Source organism: Clarias gariepinus, chromosome 26 (assembly GCF_024256425.1).
Source record: "Clarias gariepinus isolate MV-2021 ecotype Netherlands chromosome 26, CGAR_prim_01v2, whole genome shotgun sequence".
Classification (NCBI taxonomy): Eukaryota; Metazoa; Chordata; class Actinopteri; order Siluriformes; family Clariidae; genus Clarias; species Clarias gariepinus.
This window is the reverse complement of record NC_071125.1, coordinates 8,936,168-8,949,722: the sequence shown is the minus strand read 5'-3', so window position 1 is coordinate 8,949,722 and position 13,555 is coordinate 8,936,168. Positions and strand designations below refer to the sequence as shown.

Sequence of the window (13,555 nt, the reverse complement as noted above, 5' to 3'; positions counted from 1 at the left end):
ATTATCTGAGGGGTGTTTTAGCTGAAGAATTAACACATGTTGGGAGACCTTTTTAATTTTTTTAACTTGGTGAAGAAATTGTAAAATATGGGACCTTTAAACCAGAAGAGATTTGGTGGAACTGGCACAGCCTTATTGAAACTATAAGCCGTTCTTGATTTTTGGCCATGAGATTCAGAGCACTCTCAAATTCTACAAGTCCCTGCAACTGTACTGAAGGACTGAACAGCATTATTTCAAAAGATATATTTTGATAATGATGGTACTTTAATGCAGTATGGTGTCATATTGGTTAGCACCTCCAGGGTCAAGAGTCTGATTCCTGTCTTGGTTCTGTGTGTGTGGTGGTTGCCACAGTCCAAACTAGTGTTCCAAAGTGCCTGATTCCAAAATAACCCGCTTTGTGCCTCGAGTCCTCTGGGGTAGACCGCAGGCCTCTCGTGACCCTGTACAGGACAAGCGGTATAGTGAATGAGTAAGAGAGTAGTACTTCAACATATTACTTCAAAATCTCCCAAATGTGTTTCGGCTAGTTAAATGCTCCCATCATCCCCACAGCCAAGGAGGCACAATAGAAGCAACACATGTAGTGTTTTGTAAAGCAAATGTGTTTGTAATGATCACAATGTGTGTGTACTGATAAGCTTACACGTGCACACCCATTTGCAACTGATCAATGATTTACTGCCTCCTGACGTCTAACATATTTAAACTGTTATCAAGACTATTATTGCGTTTGAGATGGGTGTCGTACTGTAGGCAAATAGTCACTAAAGTACATTGCATCTTGGTCAGTTAATTTTACATACACTTGTAAGAGCAGGCAAATGAATCTCTGCTGAGGATAACATGCTCAGCATTATATACGTACATGCATATATGAATGTCTGTATGATACAGTATATACAGAACAAATATGGGCATAATATACAATCATGTGCAATGAGAACATAAATTAGGGATGATGCAAAGATGCATAATGATTGACTCCAAGCAACTTAAATCTAATCTGTTGATGTAAATGGGTGCAAGAGTATTTCTTCTCTGATCGCATGGACATAGTCTGTCCCAGTGGTTCTGTGAGCATGAGGAATTGTTTTTACACATGAATTGGCTTTTACATAGTAGTTTAACTCCTATCACTAAAATATATATAAAACAATGTGCACTGTATTCAAAGGATTTTTTAAACACAGTCCAAAAAGAAATTTAAAGTGTTACTTTATTTATTTGTTTGTTTATTTATTTGCACTTAATAATTCCATTCATGTGATCTGCTTCTTCAGTCTGCATTTTTTTTAATCCTCTGATTTTTTCTGGCTTTCATTGTACTCATGTTTAACCAGCAGATGAATAAAATAAGTGCAAGTATAACATTAAAAAAAAATCTCATAAAATGCACACACATCGCATGTGGGTAATCTGTCAGTCTGACCCTAGTTTGAGCATACACACCCAGTTGTCTTTTGTGTGCCTACAGCTGTGCTACAGATCACTTTTTTCATGTGAAAGCAGGCGCGTCAGCCCCATATAAGGTCACGTGGCTCACACTGATGATGTAATCAGACGAGGATTCCTACTCACTTCACATGCACAGAAAGAGAAGGAAAAAGAGAGTGAGAAAGAGAGAGGGGACAGCAGAACGAGAGAAAGAGAGAGGGAACATATGAGAAGGGAGAGAAGCGTAGTGCAGTTTTATAGAGTGGGTTTTAAAATATTGGCTGTACTTTGTGTGTATGGTTAAGAAACATATGGGCATTGGATGAATTGCAGGGAAGCAGGACTTGAAGAGTCTGAGAAGAGAGAGAGAGAAAGAAAGAGAGAGAGAGAGAGGGAAAGGTGCCAAGAGCAGTGAAAAAGCACAAGCCCTGGAAAGGAAATTCTCTTCATCATGGGCAAGTCTGGTAAGAGAACTGGATTTCGGCTGAGAAATGATTTGTCAAATGTCTGTGTCATTGTTTTTTTTATTTATTTTAATGACAGTATTTTTCCACAATACTACAACATTTCCTTTGCTTTGTGTCCGTATGTGTGTGTGTGAGAGAGAGAGAGAGATAGAGAAAGAAAGACCATAGTCATTGCATTGTTCAGCATCCACTATGATGCAGTTGGCTTTATAAATAGGCCCCTTCAACAACAACAATCGTTATTATAAAGATGCATTGTTTAGTATGTTGTGCTAATCTCAAGCTTAAAGTCCACTCTTAAAAGATCCTTTTTGTCTGAAAAGGTTTGCTAAGAAGTTTAAAAATGTCATGCCCTTCATACAATTCAGCTATAATCCTCTAGCTGGTATGGATCAGGTTATATATATTTTTTGCCAAAAAAAGCCATAATGTGTCGTGTGTGTGTATATGTGTGTGTGTATATATATAGTGTGTGTATATGTTTACAGTATATATAGGAAGTTATTCCTTCCAGTGGTTGAAACATGGTTGTGTGCCTTCACACTAACTGTATTGTTTATCTATTGTAAGATATGACAACCACTGGGTGTCTTGTTTTTACAATAGATGATCAGAGTCCAGTGATGCAGTGAAATGTTTAGTGTGGTCTTGTACCATTTACTATTGTTACTGTGGCTATGTATCTCTCTCTTAGCCTCAAAGCAATTCAATAAGGAAGTGCTGAAGTCTCATAACGAATACAGAAAGAAGCATCAAGCACCACCGTTGAGCCTCAGCAAGAATCTTTGTACAGAGGCGGCGAGGTAAAGCGTATACATGTTCATGTTTAAACAGTTTGAGTAAGTAAGTAAGTAAGTAGTTGAATTCATATCTGCTGCTCTGATTATGTCCCATACTGTTTTTGCTCCATATCAAATTACTCTGCACCACCCATTGTGTGTGTGTTGTTTTTTCTTAGATATGCAGAGAGTTTGGCCAGCAGAAGGATTTTAAAGCACAGTGTTGAATCGAGTAAAGGAAACTGTGGAGAAAATCTAGCCTGGGCATCGTATGATCAAACAGGTGAGAATATTGTTTGACTTAGAATTAATGAAATCCTGTCCAAGATACAGCACACATTTGCTTGTTCTCTTCGCTCCGGTTTGCTCCAGAGTTTGCAACAGCTGGGACTAATTTTGTAGTGACAACCTCCATGTTAGCTTTGTTAATATACTGACTAAGTGGAATGGAATGTCTGGCCGGTCCAGGGTGATTCATAAAGGTGACAAACATTAAAATTCTATAAAGAGTTGGAACAGTTAGGGTTAGACAGTGTGTGCCTGAATTCTATTATTGATGCTTACATGATGGTATTGATTAATTAAAGATGTTTCAGCGTTTCAGACATGGCTCTGGCATACTGGGAAAACTTTCTACTTTTTTTTTTTTTTAACCACAAGTGCATTAGTGTAGCAGTGGATTATACTGTATAGAGAAATCAAGGCAGGCTTTACTCTTTACTGTGTTTTGTTATTCTGGACAATGAAAAGTCCTGGTTTGACTTGAATACCCCATGTATTTGGTACATCCTTTTTTTAATACTGATCTATTTGCTTAAGTGATCCTCCTTGTTGCCGGGTAACAAAAATGTAATTTCTTGATGCTATGATACTACTATGAAAAATCACTGTATGCCCTACAGTAGGTTTAACTCTTCATAATTTCAATTCCACATGGTAATTTGAAGAAAATGTTTTAGTAGGGTGTGACACTTTGTGACCTATTGTTAGTTGATGAATCTTATTTGCAATTGCAGAAAGATAACTTTTAATCATGAGCACCCAGCCCAGGATGGCGCAGTAGTAAAGTCCTAAGGAATAATGTTAAGAGCACGTGAACTGAGTGATAAGATAGCAGTATTTCAGAAAAACACTATTAACTAAAATGGAAAATCACTCAAATACACAAGACAAACCATTCAAATATTGTACAAGCACTCCATCCAGCTCGAAGGATCTCTCTTTAAAGCAATTTTCCTCTGGGATTAATAAAGTTCCTTGAATCTTGAATCTTGAATCATTGCTTAAGGTTACACTCAAATACAAAGTGTTCATAGGGGTCTAGATTTCTCTGATCACTTTGAAATAAATAAATAAATAAATGGTGCAGACCCCAAAGTAACAACCTTCCATGATGATTAGAGTCTTTTATTCATAATTTTGTATACTACTGTATATGTATAATCTGATTATATCATAATCTGTATATTATATATTTATTTTACTTGAAACCAAGGATAATACATCATGCTTTTTTTATGTCTTTCCAATTAGAAAATCAGTCATTGTGTCTTTGCAAGTTATTATTAATAATTTTTTAATGTGTTAGGAAAGGATGTGACTGATCGCTGGTATAATGAGGTGAACCAGTACAACTTCAACCACCCTGGATTCTCCTCTGGAACTGGTAAGCCTGCTTATTTATGATGAAAACTCTAAGACTTTCTGTATGAAGCTAAATATTAGGCAGAACAAAATTCACTGGAATAGTATGAGAGGGTAAAAAAACACTTACAGGATGTTCAATGAACAAACCCCATGGTGAGTAATATCTCCCAGCAGTTGGATTGTGTCATATCTGCCTAATTTCCTACAAGCTCATGGTGACTTTAGAAAAGGAGCATTTAAATATGATAAATGCTATCTAATTCTTTCCACTTCCCCTCTTGAAACATAAATATTTAGCTCTGTATTCACACAGCAATTGTGGCGTTTATATTAGAGTCACATGCTTGCAAAATCGGTCTGACATTCTGGCGCTTGTTCGAACATGTTCGTACAGTCGTGGCCAAAAGTTTTGAGATTTACAAAAAAATTGGAAATTGAAAAAGTTGCTGCTTACGTTTTTATAATAGCAATTTGCATATACTCCAGAATGTTATGAAGTGTGACCAGATGAATTGCATAGTCCTTCTTTGCCATGAAAATTAACTTAATCCCCAAAAAAAACTTTCCACTGCATTTCATTGCTGTCATTAAAGGACCTGCTGAGATCATTTCAGTAATTGTCTTGTTAACTCAGGTGAGAATGTTGAGCAGAAGGCTGGAGATCATTATGTCAGGCTGATTGGGTTAGAATGGCAGACTTGACATGTTAAAAGGAGGGTGATGCTTGAAATCATTGTTCTTCCATTGTTAACCATGGTGACCTTCAAAGAAACGCGTGCAGCCATCATTGCGTTGCATAAAAATGGCTTCACAGGCAAGGATATTGTGGCTACTAGGATTGCACCTAAATCAACAATTTATAGGATCATCAAGAACTTCAAGGAAAGAGGTTTAATTCTTGTTAAGAAGGCTTCAGGGCGTCCAAGAAAGTCCAGCAAGCGCCAGGATCGTCTCCTAAAGAGGATTCAGCTGTGGGATCGGAGTGCCACCAGTGCAGAGCTTGCTCAGGAATGGCAGCAGGCAGGTGTGAGCGCATCTGCACGCACAGTGAGGCGAAGACTTTTGGAAGATGGCCTGGTGTCAAGAAGGGCAGCAAAGAAGCCACTTCTCTCCCAAAAAAATTAGGGACAGATTGATCTTCTGCAGAAAGTATGGTGAATGGACTGCTGAGGACTGGGGCAAAGTCATATACTCCGATGAAGCCTCTTTCCGATTGTTTGGGGCATCTGGAAAAAGGCTTGTCCAGAGATGAAAAGGTGAGCGCTACCATCAGTCCTGTGTCCTGCCAACAGTAAAGTATCCTGAGACCATTCATGTGTGGGGTTGCTTCTCATCCAAGGGAGTGGGCTCACTCACAATTTTGCCCAAAACACAGCAATGAATTAGGAATGGTACCAAAACACCCTCCAACAGCAACTTCTTCCAACAATCCAACAACAGTTTGGTGAAGATTGGAGCACCGTGCCATAAGGCAAAAGTAATAAATAAGTGGCTCGGGGACCAAAACGTTGAAATTTTGGGTCCATGGCCTGGAAACTCCCCAGATCTTAATCCCGTTGAGAACTTGTGGTCAATCCTCAAGGGGCGAGATTATGATTTGTGATTATGAAAGAATGGGTTGCTATCAATCAGGATTTGGCCCAGAAGTTGATTGAGAGCATGTCCAGTCGAATTTCAGAGGTCCTGAAAAAGACGGGCCAACACTGCAAATACTGACTCTTTGCATAAATGTCATGTAAAATGCGATAAAAGCCTTTGAAACGTATGAAGTGCTTGTAATTATATTTAAGTACATTACAGAAACAACTGAAACAAAGATCTAAAAGCAGTTTAGCAGCAAACTTTGTGAAAACTAATATTTGTGTCATTCTCAAAACCTTTGACCACGACTGTACAATTCTACTTCTAAGGAACTTGTGTATTATTTCTTATTCAGGTCACTTCACTGCAATGGTGTGGAAGAGCTCACAGAAGCTGGGTGTTGGTAAAGCTGTTGCATCCGATGGCTCCACGTTTGTAGTGGCACGCTACTTCCCTGCCGGGAATATCACTAATCAGGGCCACTTCCAAGCAAATGTCCTGCCTCCTAAGAGCTGATCCTGGAATGTTTGAGGAGCTAGAGTTTGGAAGTCGTGTGCTGTTACGGTGAATTGCAAGTCTCACAGGTCTACAAGAAGTGAATTGGAGCCCTATGGCTAAGCATTATTAAATACACTGATGCCTTACAGTTTAGTTGGTCTTAGAATGTTTTTTAATACTAAGCTTAATCCATGTTCACAGATAAAACTGATAGCTGAAGTACTACAGAGCTAATGTACTATTGACAGGTATTTTTAGACACATAATTTCAGACATGTAGTCCCCTGGAGCTTACACACGTTGTCTCTTATTTTTAAAGGTCCAAGGAAAACTCATGTTAAGAGCATGTGAACTTAAAATGAGTCTTAACATGAATGTCACAGTATTATTGTTTAACACTGAACAAAGTGCCTGCTTTACCATAGTTTTGTGTGTATTATTTCAGTGTTGAGGTTTGAATAAACAACAGTAAACATTTAAACAGTTTAAAACGGTGTGAACTTGCCTATTAACCTTACATTTCATTAATAACACAACAGTATTTGATTTTTCTCTTAACACGACAGCCGCACCCTTGAAAGGGTGACCACAGCGGACCATCCAATTTGCACAGGTTTTACTCTGGATGCCCTTCTTGACATAACCCTTCCATTTTTCAACCAGGCTTGGGACCGACACTGCACGCGGTGGCTGGGTAGTATAGGGTGTGGCAACCCACCGATGGCAGGGCTCAAACCCACATCTTCAGATCCTCAAATCAACAACCTAGAGCCTTAGCTGCCTGAGGGTTGTGCTATATCTGGTCGTATTTTGAAACAGGATGTTTCCTAATCAGATGTTCTCTGACAAGTTTAAACTCACAGTTTTTAATTTCTACAATTCTCGTTTTAACAAGCACGAATTAGCCTGTCTACTTCACACCAAAATACCTTGATTTTTCCCCACTATTGGACTGCTCTCAAGAGGCTCCCTCAGTACACTGTATGGTCGGGGGGGTGGGAATTCATACCCCCTTATTTTGTTCGATCACCTTTAGCTTTGTTTATGACTAGTGCATGAAATGATTTCTTATGCTCCCAAACCACTCGTTCACAACTTGTCCTTGAATATGCCTGTGCATTATGGTTTTTAAAAAAATCGATTAATGAGATAACATGTTGCCTTCCTTTTATTGCCACATAACATTGTTGAGCCTAGACCTGACTAATGGAAGCAACCCAAGATCATAACACTGCTCCCAGAAGCTTGTACAGTGGGCACTATCCATGATGGGTGCATCACTACATGCACGTCCATCACTCTTGAATAGGTATGGACTCGTCAGCCCACATGACCTTTTCCTCTTGCTTTAAAGTTTGAACTATTATGCTCCCCAGCAAATTAAAGCCTTTTTTTGTTTAGCCTCACTGACAAGAAGTTGTTATATAGACAAACAGCTGTTTGGACCCAATCCTGTGAGCTGTCATCACATTATGCAAATGCTCTTACTCTCTCTATTTCTAGAGAGACACTAACTATTTTATTTAAAAGTAACCTTAAACTCGTCGTCTTTTATCGGAGTTCAAAATGTTTTTTGTTGCATACAGAAATAAGATTTAGTTTTTCGCTGTTGCAGTTCATAAATTTTATAACTGCAACACACTGTGTTGTGTTTTTTTATACATATCATAAAGGTAAAAAAAAGCGATATAATGTATATAATGTTATCTTAATTTTTAGATGTCACAAGGACATTTTTAGATGTTTTGAGGCTCCCGGTGTTTTCTGTAGGAAACGGGTCGAAATGGTTCTTGGAGTGTTTAAGGTTGCCGACACCTGATGTAGGTCAATGTTTTGACCCTTCGGGGAGATTTTTATATAATAAATAAACAATGTGTCATATAGTGGTGTGTTGCTCTTTGTGAAATAAAAGGGGGAAGAGCATTATATTAAAAAGTATATACACTAATATTTGGACCTTTGGTAGATGCTAAACTGCATTTCGTTGGTAAGTACCTTTACTATGCAATGACAATAAAGTTGAACCCACCTACCTATATTGTTAAATTTAAAATTTCCTTTAATTAATTGTAAGTATTGATTGTCGAAAAAGGGAAATGTTACTTTGTTCGGGTACATTAAACCAAATTTAATTTCGTCATAGTGCAGAGTGCATGTATCATACAAAGTGCTCTTTGTATCTAACCGGAAGTGCATAGGTGCAATTGAGTATATGGCCTCTAGGGGGTGCATTTACAGGGTATGGATCGCTTTCGTGCGTTTTCGCACTGGGGTGTGGGAAGGTTTTCGAGCACACTTGGCCCCAGGACCAGTTTATTTTTGTCTGTGAGCATGCAATTGTTCCAAGCTTGGGTACGAATCCCTGAACTGATTCCAGAGGTGGTCTGGACAGAGTGGCCAGATGGAAGCCACTCCTCTATTAAAGGCACATGGCAGCCCGCCTGGAGTTTGCCAAAAGGCACCTGAAGGACTCTCAGACCAAGAGAAACAAAATTCTCTGATTAGACTCTCTGGCCACTCTACCATATAGGCCTGATTGGTGGATTGCTGTAGAGATGGGTGTCCTACTGGAAGGTTCTCCTCTTTCCACAGAGGACCTCTGGAGCTCTGACAGAGTGACCATCGGGTTTTTGGTCACCTCCCTGACTAAGGCTCTTCTCCCCCGATCGCTCAGTTTAGATGGCCGGCCAGCTCTAGGAAGAGTCCTGGTGGTTTAGAAATTCTTCCACTTACAGATGATGGAGGCCACTTTTTTCTGTAAATTCCCAGATTTGTGCCTCGAGATAATCCTGTCTCAGAGATCTACAGACAATTTCTTTGACTTCATGCTTGGTTTGTGCTCTGACATGAATGGTTAACTGTGGGACCTTATATAGACAGGTGTGTGCCTTTCCAAATTATGTCCAATCAAATGAATTTACCACAGATGGACTCCAATTAATCAGAAACATCTCAGGGATGATCAGGGGAAACAGGATGCGCCTTTCATTTTAGAATAAGGCTGTGAGATAATAAAATAGGGAAAAAGTGATGCGCTGTGAATACTTTCTGAATGCACTGTATATTGGGTGCATTGCTTCTGGTGCTTCCCTTCTTACCATGACATCCCATCACTCTGGAATAGGAATTTTTGCACTTTACATGTAATGAATCCAGACTATTTAAGAGTTTTAGTTTTTAATTTAAACTACAAAAGAAAGTTTACTTTTTAACAATGTTCATTTTTTTATGCGGTGTAGTAAAATGGAAAAACAGCATTTTTGCTGTTGCACAGCAGGTGCAGTGCAAAGATGCACAAGAAATAGAATACAGTGAAAATACTGTTCATTTGGAACTGCCAACAGACCGAAAAGATTTGGGGGCCACTACATCGATAATGTTTACCTTATACGAGAGTGTTGAATAGTTCATTCTTATGAGAATGCCGTTCATCATTTTTTTATTACCTTTTGTCGTGGCAAATTTGCTGTGAACTATGCCAATTTTCCAAAAAAATCAATAACTACTCATGAACTGAAATAGCAAAAGATTTTATTGCAGCCAAAAGTAAATGGACAGCACTGGACCAGCCAGACAAAAGACAAACAGACAAGATTCTGCAAAGTTGTCTCTCCCTCACCTCCTCCAACTTCCCTAATTTTACATGGTTTATATACCTTCATTTAACAATTACATTATTGTTTGCTCTGCCTTAAGTCAAGAATTTACTTATGCTCTTATGCTCTCTTTTTTGGAGAAAATTTGGCTTGTTCCTTTTTTCTTGACCAGACCATTGACCACTGCTGGTGACTCGGGTTTTGTTGAAGCCGCAATTTTTCAAACTCTTTCTCATCAAAATGTGTAAGTGTTCTATATTTATTATATTTAATTATTTTTATTATTCCCATCACAGTAAATTTGATCTAATTTGTCTTTAACTGTCCATTATGTATTTTCTACATGTATAGAGATTATTTATCTATTAGTACTTTAATATATGTTCTGGTTATTCATTTTGATTATACTTTAAACATATTTCTATAACTATGTGATTATTTTAATGATTTTGACCTTATATATCAACTAGTTTAATTTTTTGGTTTTTTTGTTTAATATATTTTGATTATTATAGGATAAATATTGAGATTAAAGATTAATTAAATCAGATTAAATCAATTAATTGAACATGTTTGTTAATATTTATTTTTCATTTACCTACTACTATTCCCATATTATGGTTAGTTTAAGACAATCACATTAATCTGATCATTGGCATGATTATTTGTTATGCTAGTTTTGAACCTACACTACTAAAATCAAGATTACATTACATGATTACATGCGTGCATATACAGTAGATTATTATTCAATTTGGTAAAGTAACGGTTAATTTTAGTTGTAGGATATTGCAGTATGCTTTGTTTTGTTACATTTCTTTTAATATGTGCTTAGTGCATTTATCCAGATTTTTCTATTGGGCCCATGTTTACTAAAATTCTCTTTCTTAGTCTAGTTCGCAGGCAGCGCACTTTTCGTTTTAACTTCTCGTCTGAGATTTCTGCTGGAAGCAGGTGGCTACTCCTTCCCTTACCCAAACCGTCACAATTTGCGTCTGATTAGAGCTCTGATGGGCCTAGTTCGCCACCTGGAAATTGTGATTGCTGAGATTGAGGCTCTCTCTCCATCAAGGCGTCCTCCAGTGTAACCTTACTACAGGTCCACGGGTGTTCCACCACCTGGTAATAACACTCCTGCTTCTCCCCCATCTTTACCCAGTGTCAGCCTCAATCCCACCTCTCCAGTTTATTATCCTCATTCTTCAGAGGATGATGGTACTGCTGAAGATCAGTGACTAGTTTTGTTCTGAATATGATTTATGTTGTTTATCTGTTTTTCAAAAGCAGAAGTATGGCTTTTTGCGCTTTGTGTCCCAATTAAAGCAGAACCGAAAGCTTATTTTTTATATTTTGTATCACTGACTGTATTTTCCCCTCCAATAAAGTTCCTTAATTTCTTGCACTCTGTATGTACGGGTTGTTCTTGGGTCACACTTTGCATATTTTTTCCTAATCATCATTTCCCAACCATCATTAACCAACGTAAGAGTAAATATGATAATAAAATCAAAAAGTATTATTATTACAGATTACAGATTATAATTTTTTCCTGATGTTAGTTTTCTTATCTATTGCCCTGTTACCTAACCTTTGCCTCCTGCCTGCATGTTTTTCTCACTTCCTCAATTTGTCGTGCGAGTACCGCAAGGATCAAAGCCTCTTAAACGAAGGCGTCGGCCTTCTGGGTATTTGGTACCTTCCCCTTGACTACAATTATAGATCAATAAAATTGTTCCACACTCTAAATCTCATCGATGGTGGGCAGCTGTGTGCTAATGATTAATTGGGGGGTTTTCATTACCAGCTGAAGGGGGCCGTTGTTCAAGATGTTATCAATAGTAGATTAAAAAAGGTGAACTTATTTTTGTCTTATATACTGTAAGTGGTATTTGTTTTTACCTTTTGTAGTGCCCTATAAAGGCTTGAAATTCATCCTACATTTTGCTACTTTTCGGATGGCATCATGTCTAGTACATCTTCTGCTCGCAGGTTTCCAAAATATGCCGAAAATGACTTACTTTGCAGTGACACATCAGCAACGGGGACGTGAAAGAAACCGCAAACTAAAGTTAAAAATGCAGTTTCCACTGCTCTGAAGATTTACTAGCTGTAGCTCCCATTGCATTTTCACCCTTTCACAATTGCAGGAATAACAGAGGAGGGCGGGTTATCGGGAGCGAAGGCGAGGCTTGTAGGATGACTTTCACACACACATAGTACAATAACAGAATCACTGCTGTCTGGTTCATGGATTACATAAATTGTCTAGATAACGAATTAATTTTGAAAAATATAACTAAATAACTGAGTACTTAAATGGCGGACCTAACGCATTAGATCACTAGTTACATCACTCGTTACATCACTCGTTACATTAAAAAAGTAATCCAAATACTCTAAGGCGTTACTTTATATTTTTAAAATATTTTGTGTTGATTATTTTTTTGTATTCATTGTTTTTGGGCTGTGGAATGAATAATCTGAGTTTCCATTATTTCTTTAGGGAAAATTCTATTTGGTTTACAAGTGTTTTGGTATACGAGCCCGCTTCTGGAACAAATTATTATTATTACAGTATTAACAGAAAAAGAAGGATTATTACATGAGAGGAAGTGCAGTTGGGCTGGATATCCGCACTGGGATGCGGTTGTAGGCACAAAGACGCAGCATTGTGCTGATATCCAGCAAACCTTGAATGTGATTTTGCTTTTATACGACAGTTCCACATACACCATCAACAGATTATAATTTGTGTGTTTATTTGAGTTGGCGACAGACAGTTAGTATAATTAACAGGGTGAAAGTAGTTTTAAATTCTTACTAGTACTATGTAGCCAAAAGGTGAGGAGTATAAACTATGGAGGTGTTGTAAATTTCATAACTTTCTTTCATAACTCTACATTTCTACTTATTCCTTTTTAAAATATCAGCCTCATTAAATTCCATGTCCTGAGGTTTAATCCCAATTAGCGTCCCAATGGAAAGCTACTATGCTATATGGTGCACAATGACATATTCCTCACACTACGTTTAGGTTTAGAGAGGGATTTGGGATTCAGCCTTGCTTTAGACTCTAATTACCTTTTTTAGCTTGGCTTAGGCATAATAAAACAACAAAAACAGTTCAAAATGACTTCAGTGCTTCTGCAGCTGTTTTTAAATGTGCTTTCCCAGTGAGCTGCTCTCTCCTCAGTTCTGTGGACGTAAGCAAAGAGGCTGTTTCAAATAAAGGTCCCTAGGTGTCGTGTGAATAATGACAAACAAGGCCTCGCTTTTACTGGAATCACATAACTGGTTTATTTGATGCTTCTACTGGTGTAAAAAAAAGGTCTATTCGCTGTTTTATTCATAAATAAAGATTAAGGAAAGCCATTGCATTTTACATTGAAATTTTTTATTTAAGTATTTAATTCATATCTTTGAAATACATGAAGGAAAATGCACACAACAAACTTGACCTCAATCTTTCTCATAAACCCCAATGTAGTTAGTGTGTATAGTTTTTTTTTGTTTAAATTTCTCTGTTTTCTTTCTCTCTTCATTTAAT

At 37.8% G+C, this 13,555-nt stretch overlaps 1 protein-coding gene across 1 annotated transcript; it reads left to right on the top strand.

The window, feature by feature from the left end:
* Positions 1-1,571: 1,571 nt before the first annotated feature.
* Positions 1,572-6,903, top strand: LOC128513910 (Golgi-associated plant pathogenesis-related protein 1-like). The gene is made up of 5 exons (XM_053487473.1): positions 1,572-1,904; positions 2,602-2,710; positions 2,866-2,969; positions 4,275-4,352; positions 6,270-6,903. The coding sequence occupies exons 1-5, from the start codon at positions 1,892-1,894 to the stop codon at positions 6,428-6,430; spliced, it is 465 nt and encodes a 154-aa protein (XP_053343448.1). The 5' UTR covers positions 1,572-1,891; the 3' UTR covers positions 6,431-6,903.
* The last annotated feature ends 6,652 nt before the right edge of the window (positions 6,904-13,555 follow it).